The 24065-nt window shown below is 47.3% G+C and overlaps 3 protein-coding genes across 5 annotated transcripts in view; 1 reads left to right on the top strand and 2 right to left on the bottom strand.

Moving 5' to 3' along the window:
* The window catches only part of rap1gds1 (RAP1, GTP-GDP dissociation stimulator 1), a 25109-nt gene extending 15877 nt beyond the window's left edge, over window positions 1–9232 (top strand). For both annotated transcript variants that reach the window (XM_085253838.1, XM_085253847.1), the window contains 8 exons: window positions 785–928; window positions 1477–1608; window positions 2903–3037; window positions 5382–5507; window positions 5728–5867; window positions 6735–6861; window positions 7083–7211; window positions 7601–9232. In XM_085253838.1, coding sequence (XP_085109964.1) covers window positions 785–928; window positions 1477–1608; window positions 2903–3037; window positions 5382–5507; window positions 5728–5867; window positions 6735–6861; window positions 7083–7211; window positions 7601–7728 — 1061 coding nt within the window. In that variant the 3' untranslated portion in view covers window positions 7729–9232. The remainder of the gene's footprint in view (window positions 1–784; window positions 929–1476; window positions 1609–2902; window positions 3038–5381; window positions 5508–5727; window positions 5868–6734; window positions 6862–7082; window positions 7212–7600) is intronic.
* An 831-nt stretch (window positions 9233–10063) lies between these two features.
* tspan5a (tetraspanin 5a) lies at window positions 10064–19258 on the bottom strand. Of its 2 annotated transcripts, XM_085253938.1 has the most exons (11): window positions 18928–19258; window positions 18343–18393; window positions 17347–17493; window positions 17100–17270; window positions 16654–16779; window positions 16497–16544; window positions 15856–15972; window positions 15705–15766; window positions 14380–14487; window positions 12420–12445; window positions 10064–12331 (listed from the first exon to the last, which is right to left on the bottom strand). In XM_085253938.1, exons 1-9 carry the CDS (start codon window positions 19006–19008, stop codon window positions 14415–14417), a joined length of 876 nt encoding a protein of 291 aa, XP_085110064.1. In that variant the 5' UTR covers window positions 19009–19258; the 3' UTR covers window positions 10064–12331; window positions 12420–12445; window positions 14380–14414. The 2 variants fall into 2 exon arrangements, with proteins under 2 accessions (XP_085110064.1, XP_085110072.1); XM_085253946.1 differs by lacking the exon at window positions 14380–14487 and having other exon boundaries at window positions 18928–19257.
* Window positions 19259–21211: 1953 nt separating this feature from the next.
* Window positions 21212–24039, bottom strand: LOC146577379 (uncharacterized). The gene is made up of 2 exons (XM_085253970.1): window positions 23612–24039; window positions 21212–21867 (listed from the first exon to the last, which is right to left on the bottom strand). Exons 1-2 carry the CDS (start codon window positions 23907–23909, stop codon window positions 21455–21457), a joined length of 711 nt encoding a protein of 236 aa, XP_085110096.1. The 5' UTR covers window positions 23910–24039; the 3' UTR covers window positions 21212–21454.
* Between the last annotated feature and the right edge of the window lie 26 nt (window positions 24040–24065).

Below are 24065 nucleotides of genomic sequence, written 5' to 3'. Positions count from 1 at the left end.
GTGCTGGGACAACACGAGCCTTTAGCTTGAAGGGTGGCTCAGTGCTCTGTGAGACAGAGGGATGGTTGCTTACGACGTACTGGCGAGTTCGTCTCGTCTGCACGGACCCGAGCCTGTTTCTGCCTCTGTGGCCTGCCTACAGCAAACAGCCTTTCTGTTTAGTTGTCTCTGGTTGCCACGGCAGCCGGCTCACTGGTTGCAGCATCACCTGTGTGGTGATTGGTGATTCTCATTACTTTTGATCTCATTTGGGGATAACTGTTTGTTGTTAGGGTGCATTGTGCCACGTTTGTCTTGTTTGTGTTACAGGTGAAACGAGTCTTTCAGAGGAACCTGGTGCAGCTCTGTCTCCTGTTCCTGGAGCTTTAAAATCATGCATGATTTAATTATCTGCATTGATCCGGCTGTGACTGTCATTAGCCTCAGTACCAACGATCTGATTAAACCAACACTGTGTCCTGAGTTCATGACCACAGACCTGCCACTTCTCATTGTTTTAGCCAGTTTGGCTCCTTCTGGGGTACAAACCCCGCTGGGTGGGCTGAGGGACCGTAGCAGTTTAGACTGATACAACAGGCCTGTCTTAAAACGTGTTTGAATCTCAGTGACCTCGACCTCCAGAGCTCAGCTTTTCAAACTTCTAGGAGGCTGAACAGTAGCGCTGGTGGCCACCAGTACTTTTCATGTAGGCTCCTGAAGAGCTCGGGCCAGTCAGGGACAGGCTGCAGCAGATAGTTTCAGGCTTTGGTGCTCTCTGAAGGTCTTCTCTGCCTCCCTGTGCCAGATGTCATAAAGCTGCAGCTGGTGGAGGCGGGCCTGGTGGAGTGTCTGCTGGAAGTCGTGGCTCAGACGGTGGATGGAGAGCGGGAGGAGGACATCGCCCAACTGAAGACCGCCTCTGACCTGATGGTTCTCCTGCTGCTCGGGGGTATGGCTCTCCTTAATACAGTTGTTCCACAGCAGCCTTCAGAAGCTACGATAGCATCCACGTCTGTATGTGATAATGTCTCATATTGTGGTCTCATTGTGTTTACGGTCCCTAAAGCTTAAAACAAGGACACGTGTCGGAGCAGCTGGAGCTGCATGTGCTCCTCTAGTAAAGTTCTTATAAAAACACAATGCTTTGCAAAATATGCAACCAGATTGTTCTTGGTAAAAGTAGAAACAGCAAACTGGAGGCAGAAACTCTCTGAGGCCAGCACGCCAGAGAAGAAGCAAGCAGCGAGTGCTGCAGACGGCTCACGTGGGTGAGAGGAAGAGCAAACACTGGGAGGAAACCACTGATCCCAGTTCAATGCTGGAAATGGAACTAGCTCCTGATCACGTGATTCATTTAGTTTAGCCCTGATATCTCTGCTGCTCCATGCGTGGTCCTGGCTCTCTGCAGTCTTGCCACACATTAGCAACCCAACAGTAACAGTGCTGACAGCTGCTCTGTTCCTGCCTCCTTTCTTCTTGTTTCCTGTCTTTGTGCAGACGAGTCCATGCAGAAGCTGTTTGAGGGAGGAAAGGGCAGCGTCTTCCAGAGGGTCCTGTCCTGGGTACCATCTCACAACCACCAGCTGCAGCTGGCCGGGGCGCTGGCCATCGCTAACTTTGCTCGCAATGGTAAGCTGTGAGTCGCTCTATGTTTGAGGAAGTCAAAATGTGAACTATGGAGTGACATGATGCCACACTGTGGAACGTTGTGCCCTCCAGCACCAGCGTTAGACGTTTCATCACTGAGGGGATGGGAATCTGGAAATGTCAGCCCTGTATCTTAGTCCCAGTGACTCTGGAACTCACACCAGTTTAATGACACTCACTGGTATCCCAGTTGAACGATGGAGTGAAGAAAGAAACGCGCTGACCTCCATGTTTCTCTCCCTCACTGAAAATAAACGTCAGTAATGAGGAATAAAGCAGCACAGAGTGTTATTAGCATTACCGAGGAGGCATCGTTGGCCAGACTCACCTGGTAGCTGATAATAAAACACTGAATCATTAATGACCTGGTGATAGTCGGAGCAGCCTTCATGCACAGAGTGCAGCACACAGATCCAGCACCTGTGATGGCTGCAACATTTCAGTCACATGTAACAGAAGCTGAAGCTTCATCGCTCCCACGTGTTCATCGACTAGGAGAGAGCGGCCGTTCTTTCTGGAGATGAACTCCTGGCGTTACTCTTACAGGAAGTGATGTCATAGCCATGTCGTGAAACTCACAGACAGCAGCACCTAAATATCGGTTAGCACACTGCTACACCAGTATCCCCAGTACAGACACACAAAGCAAACTTTAGAAACACCAGTTTCACCACCATTATTCCCAAAAGTAACACAAATCAGAACAACAGTAAACCAAGGCCATGGTTCTCATACGAAGACCTGCCAGAGGCCCCGCCCACTCTGTGTGTTTATTAACCCATCAATAGACATCACTGAGAGGAAGTCGAGCGTTCTGCCACTTTGTGAGGATGCTCACAGTCAGCACCCTGAACTAGATTTAACCTCTGTTACACGCTTTAGTTGCATCGACCCTCCATTATCACCAGTTAGAATCCAGACTAATGATTTATCCTCAGTACTCCAATAAGCACCAAATGCTCACCACTGTTTCACCTCGTTCACAGTATTCGATTCATATCCTTCAACACAGAGTTGGAGAAAAGCAGTTTCTTCAGTAGCAACAACTAAAATCTATGATCCAGTCTCCCAGTTGCTGGGAGGGTTACACCTGTGGGGATCCATTACACCAGTATCACAGGCTCCTGTCTGGGGCTGTTTTCATTTAGGCCACATTCATTGGGTTAGAGTCTGGGGGTCGTCTGCAGCTTTAAACAGTGCAGATAAGGATCATTTGTACCCACATAACCACACAATGTGTTTATGCACCCAACTATACTGTTCCTGCTGTTTGCAGATGGCAACTGCATCCACATGGTGGACACTGGCATCGTGCAGAAGCTTCTGGAGCTGCTGGATCGGCACGTTGAGGAAGGAAACGTCACTGTTCAGCACGCAGCCCTGAGCGCCCTGAGGAACCTGGCTATACCTGGTGGGTCAATATATCAGGTTACAGGTGACACCTGATTGATGACAACCAGATGTGGACACTGCAGCTACATAGTTGCTCTAATGATAAGCTTTGTGAAGTCTTCATGCATGAAAATGGGATTACAAGTCCATGCACACTACACGTGCACACTACACGTGCACACTACACATGCACACTACACATGCACACTATATCACCAAACGTATTGTCTGCCTGCACACGATCTTGGGTGATGTCTCATCCACAGAGTTTAATATGATGTTGGCCCTCCCTGTAACAGCTTCAACTCTTCTGGGAAGGGTTACGATTTCCAAGTGTTTATTCAAACTCTTAAACAGTCACACAGAGCGCAGGCAGACATGTACCGTCTGGGGACTGTGTGGCTAAGCTGCTGTCCTTCCCAGTTACCTCCACTAACAGTTGGCTGGAATATTCAGACGTTTCACAGTTTGACAGTTGTCCACTGAGCTCCAGAGATCGACCCATTCCTTAGAAAATGTTGAGAAAAAGTCCTGAGAAAAACTACGTACACCCTCACTGTGGCAGCCAAGTGCTGCCAGTCTATTTGACTTCACTTATAATCAGCAAGTAGGTTTGAAAAGCAGTTGGAAATTTCGAACGTAGGATTTCACAGGATACCTGGAGTTGATCTTTCCTCCACCTCCTCTCATCACGGCGGCAGACACGTCCTAAGGCGCGTAGAGTCGTTTAACCAGCGTTGGGAAAAGGTTGTAGGGCGCTTCATTTTAGGTGCAACAGCGTCAAGGATAGAAGAGCATGTGGATAACAAGGTGTTTGCAAAGTCTTCAACCATATGAGAGGCAGAACAACCAAAAGTAGTGGATGCAGAATTCAGGAAAGACAGAGAGAAATCTGCCGCAGTTTCAGCATCAACTATTCGTAAAGTCCAGTTCAGTATCTAAGTCACCATGACTGGGGCGTGGTCGGAGATCCCAACGTTGTTTATATCCTTTATGCGAATGTCCAAGCCTCAGGAAAAGACCCAGTCAAGGGTGTGGCCCTTAGCCTGGGTAGGTTCATCTACCCACTGAACGAGGTTAAGAGTCAGTTAATGCAAGAAAGTCTTTAGCTTCAGTCTTTAGTCCTGAGGGGAGGCAGTCAGGACTGAGGATTTGCACAAGTCATTCCCCACAAGCACCTCTTTCCATGTTTTATCGCTAAGTTCATACCCTGATGGATGCATTGGAGAGCAGTTAGTATCTTCCCCAAGGATATTTGACCAAGTGGCCGGCATAGTGTGCAGGAACATCTGTGCCGAGTATAACCTGGAAGTCCCGAGGTCAAAATGGGAGATGCCCCCAAGACCGAGCTAAGATCCTGTGGGACTTCCAGATACAGACGGACAAATGGTGGTGGCTAACCAACCGGACATAGTGGTGGTAGACAAACAGAAGAAGACGGCCGTAGTGATCGATGTAGCGGTTCCGAATGACAGCAATATCAGGAAGAAGCAACACGAGAAGCTGTAGGGGTACCAAGGGCTCAGAGAAGAGCTGGAGAGGATGTGGAGGGTGACGGTGGTCCCAGTCGGAGGACTCGCCCACATGCTCGTCAAGAAGTCATTCATGAACAAGTTCATTTTATTTTCAACAAAACAATCAACAGATCGTGAGGGTGTAACATATAATCTACTAGTAAACAAACTGTAAAACAAACAGCATGATACATGTTCATGCTAACATCTCAATAAATAAGTTACTGTAGAAAGAGTTTTAGAAAAGCTTTGGATAGACTCGCTCATTAGTTCTGAGATAAAGACGCTGAGCTCTCGCTGTGGAGGATTGAACACTGCCTGCATCTTCACACTGACCACGGAGCTGCACACGGCAACATAAGGACTGACTGATGTCACCGCTCCGTCTGCAGCTCTTTACATCCTCAGCTCTGCTGCTCAGGCCAGGAACTAGTCTGATCCTGTGGCTCTGCTCTTTGTGTGTGTTACTGCACACTGTGGGCTCTCTGCTGCGTTCAGCTGTGGATTTATGGCACACTTCTCCCTGTGATCTGCTCCGTCATGATCCACCTGTGACTCATCCAGCCTGCAATAATCACTCAGCTCTTACCAAATACTGTCTGGCAGCCACGGGTTTAATAACAGCATATTGCTGATGTTCTCTTTGCTGGTAGTTAAAGAGCTGATGTTTCCTCGTGAGTCAGCTGATGGATCTTTATGCTGAAATGGGAGTTCTTCCCGAGCTGTTGTTCAGGGTTGGGAAGGCCAGCTGCTTCACAGTGAAGGAGGAGCGGTGTGCCTGATGCTGTCAGCGCGATATAACTTTGTTTTTTGTTGTGAACAGTGTTTGTTCTGTTATTTCCTCTGCAGTGGTGAACAAATCCAAGATGCTGTCAGCTGGAGTGGCAGATGTGGTGTTGAAGTTCTTGCAGTCGGAGATGCCTCCAGTGCAGTTCAAACTGCTGGGAACGCTACGCATGCTCATCGACACCCAAGGTAAACGCTGGATTCTGTCTTTAATGTTCAGTTTTATTCATGTTGGAACCGTTGGTATCCAAAGGCATAATTATGGTGATTGCTGGAGTTCTGCTTGTGCGGGGCAATGAGGAGAGGTTCTTAACAGCCTTCATTTTGAGTCATTAAGACAAATATGAAAGCAGCTACTCACGTGTGCAGCATCAATGACGGCAGCCTTGCCCACTGTGTGTTGGCTCAGCTGAAGCAGCAGACCACCTGGGAACCAATGGGAAGCTGGTGGAAAGGCTGGTGGAGTGGTGCGAAGCCAAGGACCACGCAGGCGTGATGGGCGAGTCCAACAGGCTTCTGTCTGCCCTCATTCGACACAGCAAGTCCAAGGTCAGACCACACGCCATCACTCACCCTCCAACACTGCAGCTGTGCTTGCTAACTGCTCAAGTCTGCAGCTGGTCCACATTCAGGTTTCCAGAGTGGGAGGTAATCCAGGATCGCAGCCTGGCAGACGTTTGGAAGTCAAAGGCATCGATAACGACTGAGCTCTGAGAGCTAACTCCACCCACACGTGCTGATTATGTTGTGTAGTGAAGATCAGTTAGCTGGCACTGATCAGAGTTTCCCAGAAAGTTCATCCTGCATGTTTGAGCAGCTTCTTTTTAGCATTATTGGAGCTGGAACGTCACTGTTCAGAGACCAGGCTGGTAAACACTCAGCGCTCACCTTTGACCTTTACAGAGGAGAATATTCAGGATCATTTCACTAACACTGCTTTTTATTTGGACGCTGTCACCTCCACCCATATTTGTGAATTCGTTTTCTTAGCTAATATAGGCCAATCTCCACCCTTGCTTTCATACAACTGATCTTCTCATGGCCTCTGACAGTCGTCTCTGTGCTGCTAGACCTCAGTGCAGCGTCCGATGCTGTCCACCATAATGTCCTATCAGAGCGATTAGCATTGAAGGTACTGACAGTCGAATATGCTACATACATTGAACTGAACAGTCAATGTTCAGGCCCAACGGTGATTTCTGATTATTACACCTGATTTCTGGACTCCTGTGGCTGGATTTGTTCTGCATGTGTGGATGAGAGGCCTTTTATGGAAGATGTGACTGTTTGATTTATTTTAAATGATAGAACCTGTCACATGTAACTATTATTACATGTAGTTCTCTTTAAAACAGCTCACAGTGCGCTGAACCTCTGCGTGTTTTTAATTCTGTGGTTTTGTTTTTCTCTCTTTAGGAGGTAGTGAGGACTGTCATCCAGGGAGGAGGAGTCAAACACTTAGTTACCATGGCAACCAGTGAGCACATGATCATGCAGAATGAAGCCCTGGTGGCTCTGGGTCTCATAGCAGCCCTGGATTTAGGTAAGCTCCAGGCAGGATCCATGATCCCTGTCGTCACCATCTGTGACACAGAACATGTTTTAGGTGTGAGCAGCTGTGGTTACACGCTACTGTTGAATCTCAGATAATGGACTTTGAAGGCGTTTCAGGAGCCGTGTTGCACACGAGCGTGTTTAGAAATGTGGCGCTGAAGCTTGTAACGTTTGTGCAGCACTGCAGCTGGATGAAAGTTTGCATTTCAGTTGCAGCTGAGAAGGACTTGGTGGGAGCCGGCCTGGTGTCTGTGCTTCACAAGCTGCTGTCAGATGAGAGGAGCGCACCGGAGATCAAGTACAACTCCATGATCCTCATCTGTGCAGTCATGGGCTCAGGTGAGACTGTAACCACTCACATGTTTGAGCTCTATGTGACGGCTGATTGGCTGCAGAGATCAAATGTGTTGTGCTGATGAAACTCTGGATGTCTTCGTGTAACGCAGCTTTAAAAATGTGAAATAACAGCAGGACAAGAAGGTAGCAGACGGACAAATAAAAGCTGAAACGGTTCAACCGGTCGGTGTTTCGGTGCCCTGGCGTCAGAGCGCTGAGGTCACTGCGTCTGCCTGAGTCTCACTGTCAGTGTGCAAGCGATGGACTGCCTCAGCAGCAGGAGTGTTGGAGGGTCTCTGCACAAACTGCTGTGTTTAAACACGTGATTAAACACTGTGTATGCTGGGACCTGTGCCTTTGATAACACGCCTGCCTCCTGTGTTTCTCTTCAGAGCCGCTTCATAAAGAGGTCCAGAGCTTGGCGTTTATCAACATCGTCTCCAAGCTGAGGGCTCACGAAAACAAGACGGTATCACACCAGGCGTCGCTCACAGAGCAGCGGCTAACGGCCCAGAGCTAAATGACTGAGTCTGACCCCGCCCACACCTGCCCACCCCAATGCCTGCCTGATACCCACCTCTCCAGTGACACCTCACCACTGCGCTCCCCCGTGCCCCATCGTCATGTGCCAAGGTACCATGTCATGTGAACTGCGAGCCAGATGTCCACTCATGTCTCTGCCACTTCCACTAGGGTTAGACTGATGTGTAATACTTTGTGCTTACCTACAAGCTCAGCTTTTATTTTGAAGACCTCACCATAATTCCAAACTAGTCAAAGTGAAAACCTGTTTTTAGACGCGCGACGGATACAGTCCTCTGGAAGCCATATTTGTAGTTTTATTCAGACGGTTAGCAGGAGGCTTCACACACCAGCTGATGTGTGAGCCACTAACGAACGCATTAGTCTAACCCTACCCCCTCTACACGTGCATGCGTCTCCGTAGCTCCACCAGAGCGCCACAGACTGCCTGATGCAATAGATCGAAGACGACACTCCTTTATGACCATAGCTGTGACGCCATCTGCCGGTAAGCCGTCCAAGAAAGTGTGCACAGAACGTCCTTCCTGTTGTGAATCTTCTTTGGTTTTTCGAAGCAGACAGCCATGACGCGCCCAGCTGTGTCCCATGTAGATAGAGTACACGCTGACTAGGAGCTGTGCATGTTTTAGTCCCGTTCAAGGTGTGCCGCGTTTACCTGTCCGCTGCTTGCATGCTCCAGAGCATAGCCAGCCCTCTTCCTGCTGACACCTCGAGTCCTGGACTCGATTTTATTCCGTTTTTAAATTGTGCTGTTCAAACAGTTCAAACAAACAAAATACGAGCAGAGGAGCAAATTGGACGTGTGCCCTTCCTAACAAATGATGGCCTCGGCAGGAGCTCCTGGACTCTATCCAAGACATCATACTGTGAATAATGGTCTTTAATTGCAGACTCTGGAAGTTTCACAGGAATTTGTAGAGCGTACAGTAACAGCAGGAGAGGTCAAATCCCACAGGGTCAGTAGGAGCTGCATGTCGGATATATGACATCCTTCCTGTTAGTACGTGGTAGCTCTGCCTGAACACAAAAAGCATCAGTGAGCTGTTATTGTTTCAGACTGTCAGGAAACCTCAGATCAGGCCCCACAAACGCAGCCCCGAGTGTCCGTGGGGTCACTGCCGTGTACGCTCTGTGGCCGCACAGCTGGAACCGGGATTAACAGTTAATAGGACAGACACAAAGCAGCCCCCGCACGGCGCCCTCTGGAGGACAGACTTGGTTTACATGCAGCAGGTTGTCGTCCGTGCTCCTCACCCTGTCCCTGTCCGGGCCCACACCTGGTCCTTTTCTTTTTTAAAGGTATGAATGGTTATTTATCAGAGTCGTGCTCTTCTATGACACATGCCAGTAGAGATCCTTAGTCACTGCATCAACTACTATAAGCATATATGTTTGTTGTACATGTCATGAGTTGTATATTTTGGAGGATTGTAACTCAGATAATTGTAATGCAGATAATTAAAGACGATAGCTGGTGACGACTCACGTGTTCTTGTTTTGTCTAGAGTGAAGCTCGAGTCCTCGAGTGAAGTCAAAGAATCTTTAGATTTGAACTGAAGATATAATTTAAGCACACAGACGGGTCACATGATGAAGGGTCGTGTGGTGTGGACCAGAGTGCCACTGAGTTCATCTGACTTCAGGACGAGTCACTTTTTATTCCCCACAAACAGTCAGTGCAGCAGCTTTTACTGCAGCTCAGTGTTGACGGTTCAGTATTTTGCCCAAGGACACTTGCAGGAGGTGCTGGGGGACTGAACCGCCCGGTGCTCGCGTGGCCTGTCCCCGTGGCACTCGCCTCCTCACACATACATGTGTAATAATACACATCATGGCGTTAATTCAGTTACACTTGAATGAAAGGCTGGAGAACAGGAGCCACTGATACAAAGTGAGAGTCACAGTCTTTGCTCGTCATCATGACACTTCTGCTGTGGACACGTGGCACAGCTGTAGTTCCCTGTAGCCTAAACACTGTTACAGAGCTACAGAGGAACTACAGTCTTCTTTGCAGAAGAAACATCTTCAGAGTTCAGGAACATCTGTGACTTGTTCTAAAGCTCCTCCAGCCTCGTCTCGACCATGACCTCTGGTTCTTCTGCTGACAGTCTCAGGACCTAAGTGTTCTTCATGCTCACCGTAGTGCTCTGCTCAGAGAATCAAGGCTTTGACTCATTAGGCTGGAGCATGGCTCTGCTTCACGAACACGTCTCTGCAATATCAGCAGTGACAGTCGGCACACTGACTCATGGGAAGTGCAGTTCATAAACATATTTACTAACCATAAATATGAACAACTCAGACGCACAATGATCAGTAATGTCATCACCTTTATTAATATTAAAAGCAGTTTGAGACAAAGTCATGAAAGGAGGCGGTTACAGTCCAGTGTCTATGGCGTGTTCTGAGATCACCGAGGCATCGTCACCACCTCCAAACGTGTCGCTGCAGATTCAGTAGTACTGACAGGTGTAGAGTAAGAAAACCAAGTTCACTGTAAAATAGTTATTATCAAAAACATTACTGATCCCTTTGTGAGTAGAAAAGAACTCTGTGGAGCTCCGGGGAACACTTGATAACCGCCGTGACAAGGAAAACAAGGTAGTTAGCACATTAATACAAGTACATGCTGTGAGCCAATCAAATCACTTTAAATCACCAAAGGAAACACGGAGCACATGAGCTCGTTTGGTGAACGACGTCTGTTTTCATTCAAGTGACAGGTGTCGAACTCCAGGCCTCGAAGGCCGGTGTCCTGCAGGTTTTAGATGTTATATTGATCCAACACAGCTGATTTAAATGGCTAAATGACCTCCTCAACATGTCCTGAAGTTCTCCAGAGGCCTGGTGATCTAATCATGTGATTCAGGTGTGTCGACCCAGGGTGAGATCTAACACCTGCAGGACACCGGCCCTCGAGGCCTGGAGTTGGACACCCCTGATTCAAGTGGAAAACGCTGGGTATGAAGCATTGAGGATGATAATTTTCACCAAACTTCACTCAGTGTTTAAGTAAAGATGTGGAACGAGACGGCGCGTGACGTTATGTAAGGACACAACAAACCAACGAGTATAATCAGAGTGACACCTGAAAACAGCACAAGTGTAATAATGACTCGTTTATTCACATGTGACGGAGCGAGTAACTGTCCAACAACACAAACTACTTTCTTCAAACGTCTCTGTCCTTCATCATTAGTTACTGTAACTGAACAGGTCGTTTTTAGAATCATTTTCTTGTCTTTGTATCCAAAGCTGTGACTTTACTGAGCAACAGTATCAGGATTTGTTTTGGGCGGAGTCACGTGTAGCTTTGTCTTTGAGCCCAGCTGGAGCCTCAGATCAGCTGAACTCTGTGTTTGTGATGCAAACTGAAATGTACTAACATTTTCTAAATAATTTGTCTGTAGTTTCCACAGATGATATCAAACAGACAAGAACAAAGTGGTGTCACAGTTTTGAAATCTAAAGCTGAAAAGTGGAGGTTTGGGCTGCAGCCATGTTAGGAGCCACAGCTTTATAGACGAGAGGGTGGAGGCCAGCCCAGCTGTCAGCCAGTGCTATTATTTTAATCAGTTTCTTCGCTAACTCAGTTTCCCTGGGTCTTTTCCCGTGTGTTATGAATAAATCTGATCTTTTTTGGTACCAGTACTGGTTTTATTTTGTTGTATTTATCCGCGACACCTTAAAAGCCGGTCCGTGAAAATATTGTCGGACATAAACCGGTCCGTGGTGCAAAAAAGGGTGGAGACCGCTGTTCTAGAAATACTGTGAAGTTGGGTATTTTCTCACGAGTCCATGGGAACTGGTTCCCTTTGAGCCAAGCAGCACTGAGAGAAGCTACAGCTGCTGCCTTTAAAATGATCCAAGAAGATAAGAACAAATAATAAATCCTCTTTAAACAGAAGAACGGTTTCTGTTTTTCAAGTTCCAGGTCAGTCTCAACGAGCTCTAAGGTGGACGTCTTCACTAAAACTGATTTCAATCTGAAACGAGCTGATTAAAGAATACTGAGGTGTCACACCGGAGCGAGGGGTAGGGCAGTGGGAGGAGTTTAGCGATCCACTCCAGTGCTTGCAGAGCTACAAGGTGGTGATGAACGTGGCAGCAACATCCTCAAACACTTCCCTTCTTCAGTAGAGAAGGAAGTCATTGAAGTGATCCCTTCTTTCATTCGTACTGTGTATTTACAGCATGTTTAGCTGCTGTCAGTGCAGCATGCAAAGATATCCACTTACAAACAGATTCCTCCCTACGGTGCTGCAGTCAAGCGCAACTAATGCAAAGGTACAGGAAGCGAGTGGTTGAGTGTGAGGAGCACGAGCCGCAGTCCTAACGATGGCCCGTAATGACTACAGTGAAAAATATCTAATATCAAAAACATTATCAAAACTTCTACTCTAGATGTAGCTATCAAACCTGGAGCGCTGCGAATGCTAACAGTGCTCTCCTTCTTTGTACAGTAGTTACTCACAGTGTTTATATACAAGTCATTTCACATATTAGTGCCTTGGAACAAAGGTGCTGGTTCAGTAAGGGATGGTGCCGTGATCGGGTCTGATCTCCCCGACGTGCTGGAGCTGATCATGGGGAAGAAGGACAAAACATATTACAGGTCACATCTGCTTTTATATCACCGTGTAAGTTTGGTTGAGTTTAAGTGTTTACCTTAAACGCTGCATTAGGTAAAGAAGCTGGAAAGGAAAAGACAGAAAGAGGCGTTTAGTAACTGTACGACTCGGTGCGTCACTAACAAGCCTGCTGCGGTGACAGAAGGCTGAGGCTTAGGGTGACACCACCAAGGATCTTCTGCAGGGTCAGGGAAGACTTTGCAACAATCACAGGTTACGGCTTCGAAAGCAAAGTGCCCCAACTCTGACCGCTGACCATGACTGCATCTCTGATGTACAGTAGCATCACTTCACTCAGTACTGTTAGACTCCTGAATGACGATGTTGTTCAGTAACAGACAACTGATCCTTATGAGTTTAACTGGACGCTGACAAACAGGGTCCAGTCAAACATGAACAGCATGTTTGCTCCACATGTTTGAGTTGCACCTGTACCTGATGTAACCTCTGATCTGTTTTACCTGAAATGATGCGTTTACATCGACTGCTCACAGCACAACAATAAAACGCCTGCACTTAGACATTACATGGGCTTACGGTTCATTTCAGCATTGGTCTGAACATCTTAGTGCTTATGTTGAAGGCCCTGCATTGTGCTGGACCCTAACCCTGACAGCCTGCTTTGTTCCTGCAGGTCAAACAGCTGTTTCTGCTGCAAACAAACGTTTTTATTAATTTTCCTGGACTATTGTTGATCGTTATTTCATCTTTTTTCTTCTGTTTCTGTGGGTTTGAACTCTTTTCCATCATATTAAGGACGTCACAGGCAGCATAACATTTCCACGGCCTCTCCAGACCCTTTTCGTGTCTTTCACATTGCTCAGGGTGAATCTATGAAAAGCACAGGGCCCCACTGGTGGACCTGCCAGTTCTGGTATTCTATGGCAAAGGCCAATCAGAGTCCACTGGAGGCCGCCCTCATGAAGTCTGTTGTTTGGTCAGAGCCATTACACAGTGGCCAGTTAGAGGTCATCCTGTTCCTCGTTGCATAAAGAAGCAAATACTGGTCCTGCTGATGGTTTATGGACGTACAGTCCTCTACCTGCCTGCTACTGCAGACTATGCTAGCAGACAGCAAGCAGTACTGACGTGATGCTATACTCTGATTAAACGTCAGCTGCTGTGCTACCAGCACAGTAAGTAGTAAATACATTAGTGTAGTTTGACCTTTGACCTCAGGTTTGCTGAATGTTGTGGGTACAACACTGACCACAGTGAAGGCAAGCCTAATATTAGCATGCTTTGGTAGCATTCAGATGCAGCTACAGGGCTTCTGTGCAGTTTAGCACAACAGGAGCCACGTTTGGAGAAAGTGAGCTGTGACTGTGCCACTGTAGCCAAACATGCTAGCTGTTAGCTAGTTCCTGCATTGTTTTTTCAGCTTCTTGGGCACGTGGATTCCTGTGTTTCTGTTCATCATGGCGTCGTTATGTGTGTGATCAAAATCATATCAGCATTTCATTTCTAACTGTGGCACTTTAAAACCAGGACAGATGGTCTGCTGCGACAGTCGCTAACGTGTTGCTAACTACAGCTAGCTAACACCGCTACACTAAAACAACAGGACATGCTGCATGGAGAGCAAAGAGCCAGGCTTTGGTTTGAAATACAGCGTGTGGATGGTGGGACAGACGTACGTGTTCAAGTGCTAACAAAGCTTTAATATGCTAGCTGCTGGTGGGGGTTCTTCTACTGCCAGCTTGTAGTAATTAGTAGTAGTTAGGTGTTAATACGAAACTGAATTCATTAATTGTAATTAAAGAATTATTAATTTAATAATTTATTTTTTAGAATTTTTTAAATAAAATGTATTTGTTATATATTCACATTTATTTTTAAATAATAATAATAATGAAAAATGATGAGTTTGTGGCACATTCTTGCTTCCACACAACACTGTTAGGGTCACATGACTACCCCACAGCTGCACCTTAAACAGCACACAGATCACACAGCAAAGCTCAAGAGAAGTCTCCACATGGATCCATCACACCCACCGGTGACAAACACACATGCGGTGTGTGCGAGTGTCTCACGAGTAGTAAGCCGACGCTTTCTTGCTGGAGTACGGTGGGAGTCGGCGCATGTAGAGAGGGGGGGGCACCCTGATGAAGCATGGAGGAGGAAGAATGAGTGTGATGATGGAGCTCAATAAGCCTTGTCCCTAAACAGCAAACTGAATGTTACGCTTGATTCATGCGTCAGAGCTGCAGGATAAAACTGTGACGTTACAACAGCTATGAAAACAAACACGAGTCCCAGCAGACAGGAGTGTTTGTGTGGATGCAGGTTTATTATGGAGCATTGCAATGAAGAAATGTTGCTCTTTAGTTCACACTGCAGCCTTAAGCTGTGCTGATGTTTGCTGACTGTTACACTCACTAATACGACAGCTCTTACTGCAGAACATTTAAACGATTTACGAATGTTTTTGATGATCATTTGCTGCAAAGTGAACCGACTGTGAAAAAGGGCGTTTTGCACCCAGTGTGTCGAAGTCCTGTTTGGAAGTGCAGCCACATTTATCTGACTCACTGAAGATTCACAAAGTCCTGAGAACAGCAGTCCACTTCAGTACCCTGCTCAGTGAGTCTGACCTCTGACCTCCACTCTTTCAAACAGCAACACCAATCAAAGCGCAGCGTGAACCCTCCATGAGGTCGCCTAGCTGTGCGAGTGTTTAACACCTCCCAGAGGTACGTTTGCATTTCTACTGAGGCTGGAAAACACAGAGCCATCAAACATCTGTACGGTCACACGATGTTTACAGACAAATGTCATTATGGTTGGTTATTGTTCAATGAAATGTTAAGACCTGAGAGTACTTTACACAGCAAAAAGAGACGCTCTCCATCAGTGCATTTAACAAACCAGTCATGGCAACCAGTACGATCCCAATAACAGTGATTGGATATAACGAACTATAATTCTTTCAGACGTGCTGCTGCCATCAAATGAAACGAACCTTTGTTCTTTATAAAGCTGTTCTGCTGTCACATTTATGACTTTGCAGATTGTTGTGTTCTGTTATTATTCACATTTTACACAGTTTGTCCCAAAACTGGGGAAAACTGTCTCCCAGTACTGACGGATGTGTGGACACGTACTGGCCACAGCAGCTGTCTGCAAATCGTTTCATTTACTGGTACAGATGTTGAACAGTGGATCCAGCAGAGGGCGCTCTGACTGCTGTAAGGACCAGCTGCTGGGAGCAGAGCTGTCTGTTCTCACATCAAGTATGGCTATCAGTTAATAACAGAGCCCGTGTCGGTGTGGCTCGAGCTGCCAATCAGTGAAACGTGTGTGTGCAGCGTTTTCTCACCAGCTCGCCCGCACGGCCTCGATGTCGCTCACTAAGTTTTGAGCCAAACAAATTCCAAAGATCTGTGGATGAAACACAAGAAGAGTTGGACACCCGAAGGACCCGAGAGCACGATGCGTTCGCTCGACACTCGAAGGTGCGCGGCACCGACCTGCAGCAGCGCAACGCCGATGAAGATCCCCGCCACCAGCGTGAGGTTGTCCTGCAGCCACTTCTCAAACTGGGGCACGCAGCCTTTAACGTTGATGTAGTCCTTCTGCTCGGAGTCCTGCGTGCACACAAACATGTGTCATTTCAGATATTCATGTCCCGGGGCTTTGGTCGTGACAGGAACAGAAATGACCTGTAACAACGAGTCTGTTTCCTTCTTTCTTTGCAACGTTCAGACTTCTGATACTCGGAGATCATCATTTGTATCCTCGATTACTAAAAGTTTAACAAACGTGGCGTTTTTGTCACGACTGCTGTGACCTGACCTGTGACAGACGGGCCTTTAACAGCGTTATGGAGCTGATGGATGAGCATGTGATGCTGGTTAATCACATGCTACATGCATGTATCACAGCCTTCACGTGTACACACACACTGACAGGAAGTCTGAAACACATTTAGTTTTATTATGATCCAATCTGCTGCCCTCGAACAAGAGGTCAGAGGTCATATATGACATGTTTTAAATCTTAGTATTATACCTTCTATATGTTGTTGTGAGGCCAATAAATCATTACGATGACCCAACTCTGCGCCCCCGCACTGGTTTACCAGTTACTCACTGGTTTACCAGTTACTTACTGGTTTGGCTCGAATGTCGTAGCCACACTGAGTGTTGATCACGTCCTCCTGAAAGCAAGAAACAATCCTGGGTTTAGCCGTGAGCAGGTGGAGTCAGCTGACCACACCGGTGACAAACAAACGCCAACATCAACAACGATGTGTGGGGAAGTCGTACCGCTGGGTCCTTGGTGCAGCAGGAGAAGGGAACGCCGCACTTTTCCCGACTGGGGTTTCCATCAGTGCAGTTAAAATAGATGTTCAGGTTCCAGTCGTCTGCTCCGAAAGCACCACAGCACTCCCACTGCAGCCAGGCACAAACACTCCTGTTAATAGGACTGCACACGATCAGCACACGCTTTAAGGTGGTCCGAGGACGGACACGTAGAAAGACGCGCGTTAAAAATGGACACTACTCCTTAAATGATCCAGTTCATGTCAAATACAAGCTTTCACTACAATGAACCCGTCCAGCACATAGACTGCACCGCAGCTTTACAGCTTCATGGACACGGCACGTGTATTAGCATGCAGGCGTGACGCGGACGCTGTTACAACGACACCAATACCAGTATGATCATGTATGATGATGGTGTAATAACATTGTCACGCGTCAGTACTTACATATTCCTGAGTGAAATCGATGAGGTTCTGCAGGTCGATGTCGTCCCGATACGCCCGGATGTTGTTGTTGATGAACAGGTTGAGCTGGTCTTTAATCCAGTCCTTGAAGACAAACGCCAGAACTCCCGTCGTTAACTCCAGGAAGAAGATGATTCCAAGGAACACCGAGAACTACGACAGAAGAAGCAGACGCTCAGCACACTGAAGCCTGCTGCTTGTTGATGCGTGACAACGATTTGGAACATACAAACTTCAGTAGAAACGTGTTTTCCCGCAGCGCTCCGATGCATCCGGCAAAGCCCAGGATGAACATAACCCCCCCAACCACCATGAAGAGCCAGACTGGGTCCAGACCCCCCAGGTCTGTGATAGATGAGAGGTTGGACAGGACCCCCTGCAGAGGACAGATGCAGCACTCAGTCTGAGCCGGTTTGGTCAACAGGGCCACAAATAAATGCATGAAGTAGTTTTTCAGCGTCACTCTGAGACAGGATATTTCTAACTTTAGAGATGTTGCACAAATGGAAGAAAGCAGTCTTACATATTTGTTTAATATGTGCATTGAAGGACATGTCCTGGTCAAACATGACTCCAAGGTTCCTCACAGCGTTACTGGAGGCCAAGGTAATGCCATCCAGAGTAAGAATCTGGTTAGATACCATATTTCTAGGCTTTTCAGGGCCGAGTACAATAACCTCAGTTTGATCTGAATTAAGAAGCAGAAAGTTAGCGGCCATCCAGGTCTTTATGTCTTTAAGACATTCCTGCAGTCTAACTAATTGGTGTGTGTTATCTGGCTTCAGTTACAAGTGTTTGAAGCAAAAACCAACATTTGACATCATCTTTCCAAAGTTGCTTATTTCAGTGCTTCGTTTATCAGTTCTGTGAACACTTCCCACGTTCAAACAGAAGTGCTGTCACATGACCCTGGGAAACACGGAGCCCTCAGCTGTGTCACATTTCTGACTTTAGTAAAGTTCACATGAAAGTCAAGTACACTAAACAACACGAACACACGTGTGGAAAATGACTGACGGCTCATTAAATGAATCAGGTTTTGGATTGGAGGTCACCTGACTTTGCTTTGAAATGCTTGGCTGTCCACGCTGCAGGACAGGAGCGTGGGTTTCTGTGCTGCTTCCACGCTCGTGAGCAGCTCACGGAGTCACGCACACGCGTCCGTCACACTGGAACACGCTGACGTCTCAGTCAGTGTAATGACGTTGTTCTCACGTGTTCTTACCTTCTCACTCCACGCCCACAGTCCGATTCCCACTAAGGCCATGCCCAGCAGCTGCAAGACACGGACCACATCTCATTAAGGTGAAGATGCACGCGAACACAATCACATGACGTCACTGACTCAGTGTTATTTAAAGGTTTCCCCCGTGACGTTTCTCGTGTGTCACTCAGCAACAATAAGCAGTGTGTGTGCGTGTCCATCACACGGAGGCCCTCAGCTGTCATTAAAGCCGATTAGCTGTGCTGTGGACTAAGCTGCAGCAGGAACGCTCACGTTACTCTGAGTAAATGGTAAATGGCCTGTATTTATATAGCGCCTTACTAGTCCCTAAGGACCCCAAAGCGCTTTACATATCCAGTCATCCACCCATTCACACACACATTCACACACTGGTGATGGCAGCTACATTGTAGCCACAGCCACCCTGGGGCGCACTGACAGAGGCGAGGCTGCCGGACACTGGCGCCACCGGGCCCTCTGACCACCACCGGTAGGCAACGGGTGGTGGTCTGAAGTGTCAGTAACGGGATCGATGCCTCCCCCGTTACTGATAATAACACACGTCACCCACGCACAGCTGCTCACCCAGAACAGGATGTTGAATCCAAAGATGAAGTATTTGATGCAGCAGCTGACTTCGTGGCCTTTGTAATGATTCCCCGACATGATCGTGGGTGGAGGAGACACGGCCTGCTGCTGCTTCACGGGGTTCGTGCCGTGCGGGAGGGAACAGGTTCAGCGCTCCGTGGACGCATGTCACCGTGGGCTTCCGGTCCGCACAGAGGCCCTGGCACACGGACGGATGTGACCCGCTAACACGGAGGAAACACGGATAGCAAACAAACAGCGGCCCTGATCTACGCCGGACAAGTGCAGCGCATCTCCGCCGCTCCCGACAAGCGAAGGCGGCAGGAGGCGGGGCCAGTGCGACGGAGAGTCGGAGGTGATTGGTTAGAACGACACAAAGGCAGGACAGTCTACCAATAGGATCCAAGGAACACTGATGTACTTCCGTGTCGTTATTGCAGCGATCGTTCCAGATCAAACACTAGTTTGGAAAATTCTCCTGAATGTGTTTAATGAAGACGCGCAAACTGTCCCGGGATTACACGGAGAAGCCTTAAAGCGCGCGGACAGGAAGCGTTTCACCCACAGTCGTGTCAGACCCACGGAACCAGATCAAGACCAAAGCTTATGACATTCATGTTTGGAGAGAAACGACACACACATTCATACACAGTAGAAATCTCAATGCTGCAGCTTCTTTCTTTCTCTCCAGGAGCCCACAGCGGCTCATACGCTGCAGCAAAACTATAATCATAGTTAAATGAATGTTTTGCTACAGTCACTGAGTCTGTGGAGGAAACACGGGGCCTCGCTCTGTTCCGCGTGGTCCAGTTAAAACAGCTGGTGAATAAATAAAAACATGTTTCTGGTTGATTTTCAGATTCATGTGAAGTTATTGGATCATCCGATGCTGGCATTGATACACGTGTTCTTTATGCCAGCACATATTGATACATTCAGTTCAATTCAACTTTATTTATATAGCGCCAAATCACAACATCAGTCATCTCAAGGTGCTTCATATTGCACAGTAGACCCTACAATAATACATACAGAGAAAAACCCAACAATCATATGACCCCCTATGAACAAGCATTTTGGCGACAGCGGGAAGGAAAAACTTCCTTTAAACAGGAAGAAACCTCCAGCAGAACCAGGCTCAGGGAGGGGCGGGGCCATCTGCTGTGATTGGTTGGTTGCAAAGACATGCTGTGGAAGAGAGACAGAGGTTAATAACAGATATGATTCAATGCAGAGAGGTCTATTAATACATAGTGAGTGAGAAAGGTGACTGGAAAGGAAAAACTCAATGCATCACGGGAATCCCCCGGCAGCCTACATCTATTGCAGCATAACTAAGGGAGGATTCAGGGTCACCTGATCCAGCCCTGACTATATGCTTTAGCAAAAAGGAAAGTTTGAAGCCTAATCTTAAAAGTAGAGATAGTGTCTGTCTCCCAAATCCAAACTGGAAGCTGGTTCCACAGAAGAGGGGCCTGAAAACTGAAGGCTCTCCCTCCCATTCTACTTTTAAATACTCTAGGAACAACAAGTAGGCCTGCAGAGCGAGAGTGAAGTGCTCTAATAGGGTGATATGGTACTACAAGGTCATTAAGATAAGATGGGGCCTGATTATTTAAGACCTTGTATGTGAGGAGCAGGATTTTGAATTCTGGATTTAACAGGAAGCCAATGAAGGGAGTTCTGTTTGTCGCTCCATTAATGAAGCTTCCTCACATCAGAGGAGCCACACAGCTCCTCCTACGAGCCGGGACAATGCTGGCACATCTCTCTCTGTTCCCTATGTGTTGTTTCTGTTCCGTTAAAGTGAGTTTCAAATCTCTCCAAGGATCTGTCGTCAGCCTTAAAATGTTTCATTTCCTTTTGTGTATATCCAGGAAGGATGTGTGCACATATTGTTTCCTCACCAACTCATTTTCCCTTTGACTAGTTCCTTTAACATGTTGACTAGTTTTCCATCACGGTAACCACAGTCAGCAGAAACCAAGCACAGCCACAGTCCGTTCTTTATCCTGAGGGTTTATTTCAGTTCAGTTTTCAAGAGAGGTTAAAGGTCAAAGCAACAGTGGATAGAAGTGATGTAATAGGCAGAAGAACATTTAGGAACAGTCGTTTCATGTGAGGCGTGAGCGGCAGAGGATCTGTGCGAGTGTAAAGACCGCTGACATGAAGAAGACAGTAACAGCTTTACACCACAGAGCTCCACCTGCTGACGTAGCAGCTCCGCTGACACAGAACAGAGCAGACGCTGCTGATGTTTACATCATCCTCTGATGCAGGCGACAGTGTCAGCTCCCTAATACTGACTCAGCACACGAGCTGTTCCCCGGGGAATAATTACATGTGCATTATTAATATTAAGCAGTCTTACAAAAACAAAATGCAAATGTTACCTAAAAATCTTTGAGCACAATTTAACCTCAAAATGTTCCAGAGCTCCCGCCTCAGTGCTGCCGTGCTCCTATGTGACTGTCTGTGACGTGTAAAGTAGCTTTAAAGCCATAGGTGGGCGGCTCCACCTACATTAGACTGATGTTAGCGAGCGAGGGTGTGCCTGGTAGAGCACCAGTAAGGGTTCGCTCAGAGAGCCTCTGTGGAGACAGTACAGACTCTGTGTCAGGGCTTCATGGAGCACCAGACTCCCGCTCTCGTCCGTGTAGCGCAGCTGGAAGCCCAGAGCCTCCACGGGCTTCGCAGTCAGCACAGCAGACACATCGAAGACGTCGTAGCCAGACGGCGGCCGCTGGTCCAGGGCTAGCTGTCTCTCCTCCAGGACGGGACGTTCGTCCAGGCGTCCTCGTGAAGCAATGACACTGTGCAGAGTGACAGACACGCTGAGCGGCTGAGGGTGGAGGGCTTTCCTGAACAGGACCAGCTCTGCACCCATCATGAAGGGGCTCAAGTTGGTGATGTTGAACCAGATCCATCCCTGCGGGCCTGCAAAGCATCAAATACAGAGTGTTAGAAGGACTACACAGCTCCGCCCGTGTAAAGGCTCAGAATCAATGAAGTCCAATGTATTCTTCAAAGATGATTGTAAATATGCACCAAAGGTTCATTCATTTGAAGAATTAAAACAAAATAGAAAAATCAGCAGTGGATCAGGCGAGTCAGCACTGCATGTCATCTTTTTTCTCTTGGTGGTGAGAAACTTTACAGCAGCAGCAATGAGCAGATTTCAGTGGAAACATCTGAAGATCGTTCTGTCTGCATGTGAAGACATTTGAAAGCAGAGAAACTAAAGGAAACACTATCAGAGGGAGCACATGACAGTGACGAGAGGGACCATACAGGAAGTCCAAACTCAAGGCCAAACATGCAACGTCAGGGTTTCTCGTGAACAATAAGACGTTTGTTGCTGCAGCAGAAAGAAGATGCAGCGGTTACTTCATGTCACACGTCAGTGATGCAAATTTAAAACACATATAGCAAAGTTCAAGCTGTTCTGATAACGCAGGGATGTTGCTGTGGCTCACAAAGTGTCAGCTTAGTTTTATTTGTCCTCTAAATAGCATCAAAAACATCGACATCGAAAATCACTGCAGATGATAAAAGATCCGCTCGTCTGCTCGTTACCAGCCAAGGAGCTGATGCGCTTTATTATTGTAGTTTGTTAAAACATTTCTGTTCCTGTTCTGGCCCAGTTGGACTTCAGCTCCAGATCCAGATGTTACCTGTCTATGTGCAGCTGTGTTCAGCTGGAGCACAGCTATAAGCTAATGTTCACGCCTACACTTAAAGTGACCAAAGCTACAAAGCTGTCCTGTAGCCACGCTGATGATGATGAGTTCACATAACTATACTGAGCAGTGGGCTGTACTGTTGTTATTAGTGGAGTGAGGAGGATGAAGAGGAGGGGGAGGATGGTACAGAACAGTTTGCTGGAAAAAGTTATTTTATGCAGGCTTTGTGCGGCCTCCAGCAGCACGCATGGATATGAACAGCATGGCTGCCACTACGCTCCTCTCCACTCATGAAACAGGGATACATGAAGCTCTGTGGTGAGTCTGCACGACAAAGGGGGGATTCAAAAAACAGCTATAGCACCAGTTTGTTGTGCTACAGGTCTGTGGAGCAGCAGTGGGACTTTCCAGTGTCTGTGCTGAATGATGCTACTTCAGCTGATTCGCTGAACTGTCTCTGTGAGATTAACAGACTGAAATAATGTGCATGTTTCTCACTTTAGCTGCTTTGGCACAAATGGTGCTTTAACCTGTTGATAACTAAAGATTCCACCTTAAAACTGCAGGATTGGATCTGTGATTATTCTTAAACGCTACAATATCCAACTAATTAAGCTGCTTTTGAAGGCAACATTTTAATGTTGACTTGAGGTTTGCACGTGTGAAAGGGACTGACTGCATTTCATTAATATTAATTACAAGGCACTACAAGCATGACACTGTGATTGGCAGCAGAACCCTTACAGTTCATGTGCTGTCAGCTGGCCGTGCAGGACCTTGAAGCCCTGCACGGCCATGTTTGTGGCCACAGTCGCTCTGCAAGTGCTCCAGTGAAACATATGAGCCCTTACATGACACCATGCTCCAGTTCCTCATCCACACACGGGGAACTTGCTGTTTTCTTGCTTTACTGCAGATCACGGTCTTTGATCACATCGTTATTGTCAAAGCAACATGTAAAGGATTACTGTGTTAAAGGAAGACTTTGAAATCCTTACCGCTGACACTCCGAAACCCCTGCACCAGCGTCCCGTCTGATTTCCCCAAATCCTGCACCTCCAGCGAGTCCAGCTTCTGGTAAACCTTCCTCATGTAAGGATGTGGTTTAGCATGGTGGCTTGCTGACACTTTGTTGATATGCAGCATTTCCAGAATAGCTTTGTCGAGCTCCTGCTCATCCTCGGCGTTTCTCTGCTGATCCATCAACAACAAGCCCGTTACAGAGCACAGCAGGAGGAAACCCAGCGCCACATCCGAAACCTCCAAACGTGTTCGTCCAGCCATTCTCACTTTCATTGTTTCCACCTTTATATCAGATATCAGCACTTCTGCTGCGCTGCTGCAGACAGTCCACCCGGCAGCATAACAGTGTGTGCAGGAACCCCAGGAGCTGTCAGAGCTTAGTGAACCTGAGGAATGCTACTTCCCCTCGAAAATGGAGTTTAATGAAGC

The sequence above is a fragment of the Mchenga conophoros genome, linkage group LG3 (assembly GCF_057382185.1).
Source record: "Mchenga conophoros isolate Kocher_MC1m ecotype Shallow Benthic linkage group LG3, M_conophoros_male_GT1.1, whole genome shotgun sequence".
Lineage (NCBI taxonomy): Eukaryota > Metazoa > Chordata > Actinopteri > Cichliformes > Cichlidae > Mchenga > Mchenga conophoros.
The sequence above is the reverse complement of the archived record's forward strand: the minus strand, read 5'-3'. Positions and strand labels throughout refer to the sequence as shown.

Excerpts from the sequence above, each read along its gene's own strand:
- tspan5a (XM_085253938.1), bottom strand. The coding sequence starts at position 19,008 with ATGTCGGGGAATCATTACAAAGGCCACGAAGTCAGCTGCTGCATCAAA. Across the intron at positions 17,494-18,342 it reads TGTGGGCGTGGAGTGAGAAG|GGGGTCCTGTCCAACCTCTC; the intron begins GTAAGAACACGT and ends TGTCCTCTGCAG. Across the intron at positions 16,780-17,099 it reads TCGATTTCACTCAGGAATAT|TGGGAGTGCTGTGGTGCTTT; the intron begins GTAAGTACTGAC and ends GCCTGGCTGCAG.
- LOC146577379 (XM_085253970.1), bottom strand. The coding sequence starts at position 23,909 with ATGAAAGTGAGAATGGCTGGACGAACACGTTTGGAGGTTTCGGATGTG. Across the intron at positions 21,868-23,611 it reads GGGGTTTCGGAGTGTCAGCG|GCCCGCAGGGATGGATCTGG; the intron begins GTAAGGATTTCA and ends GATGCTTTGCAG.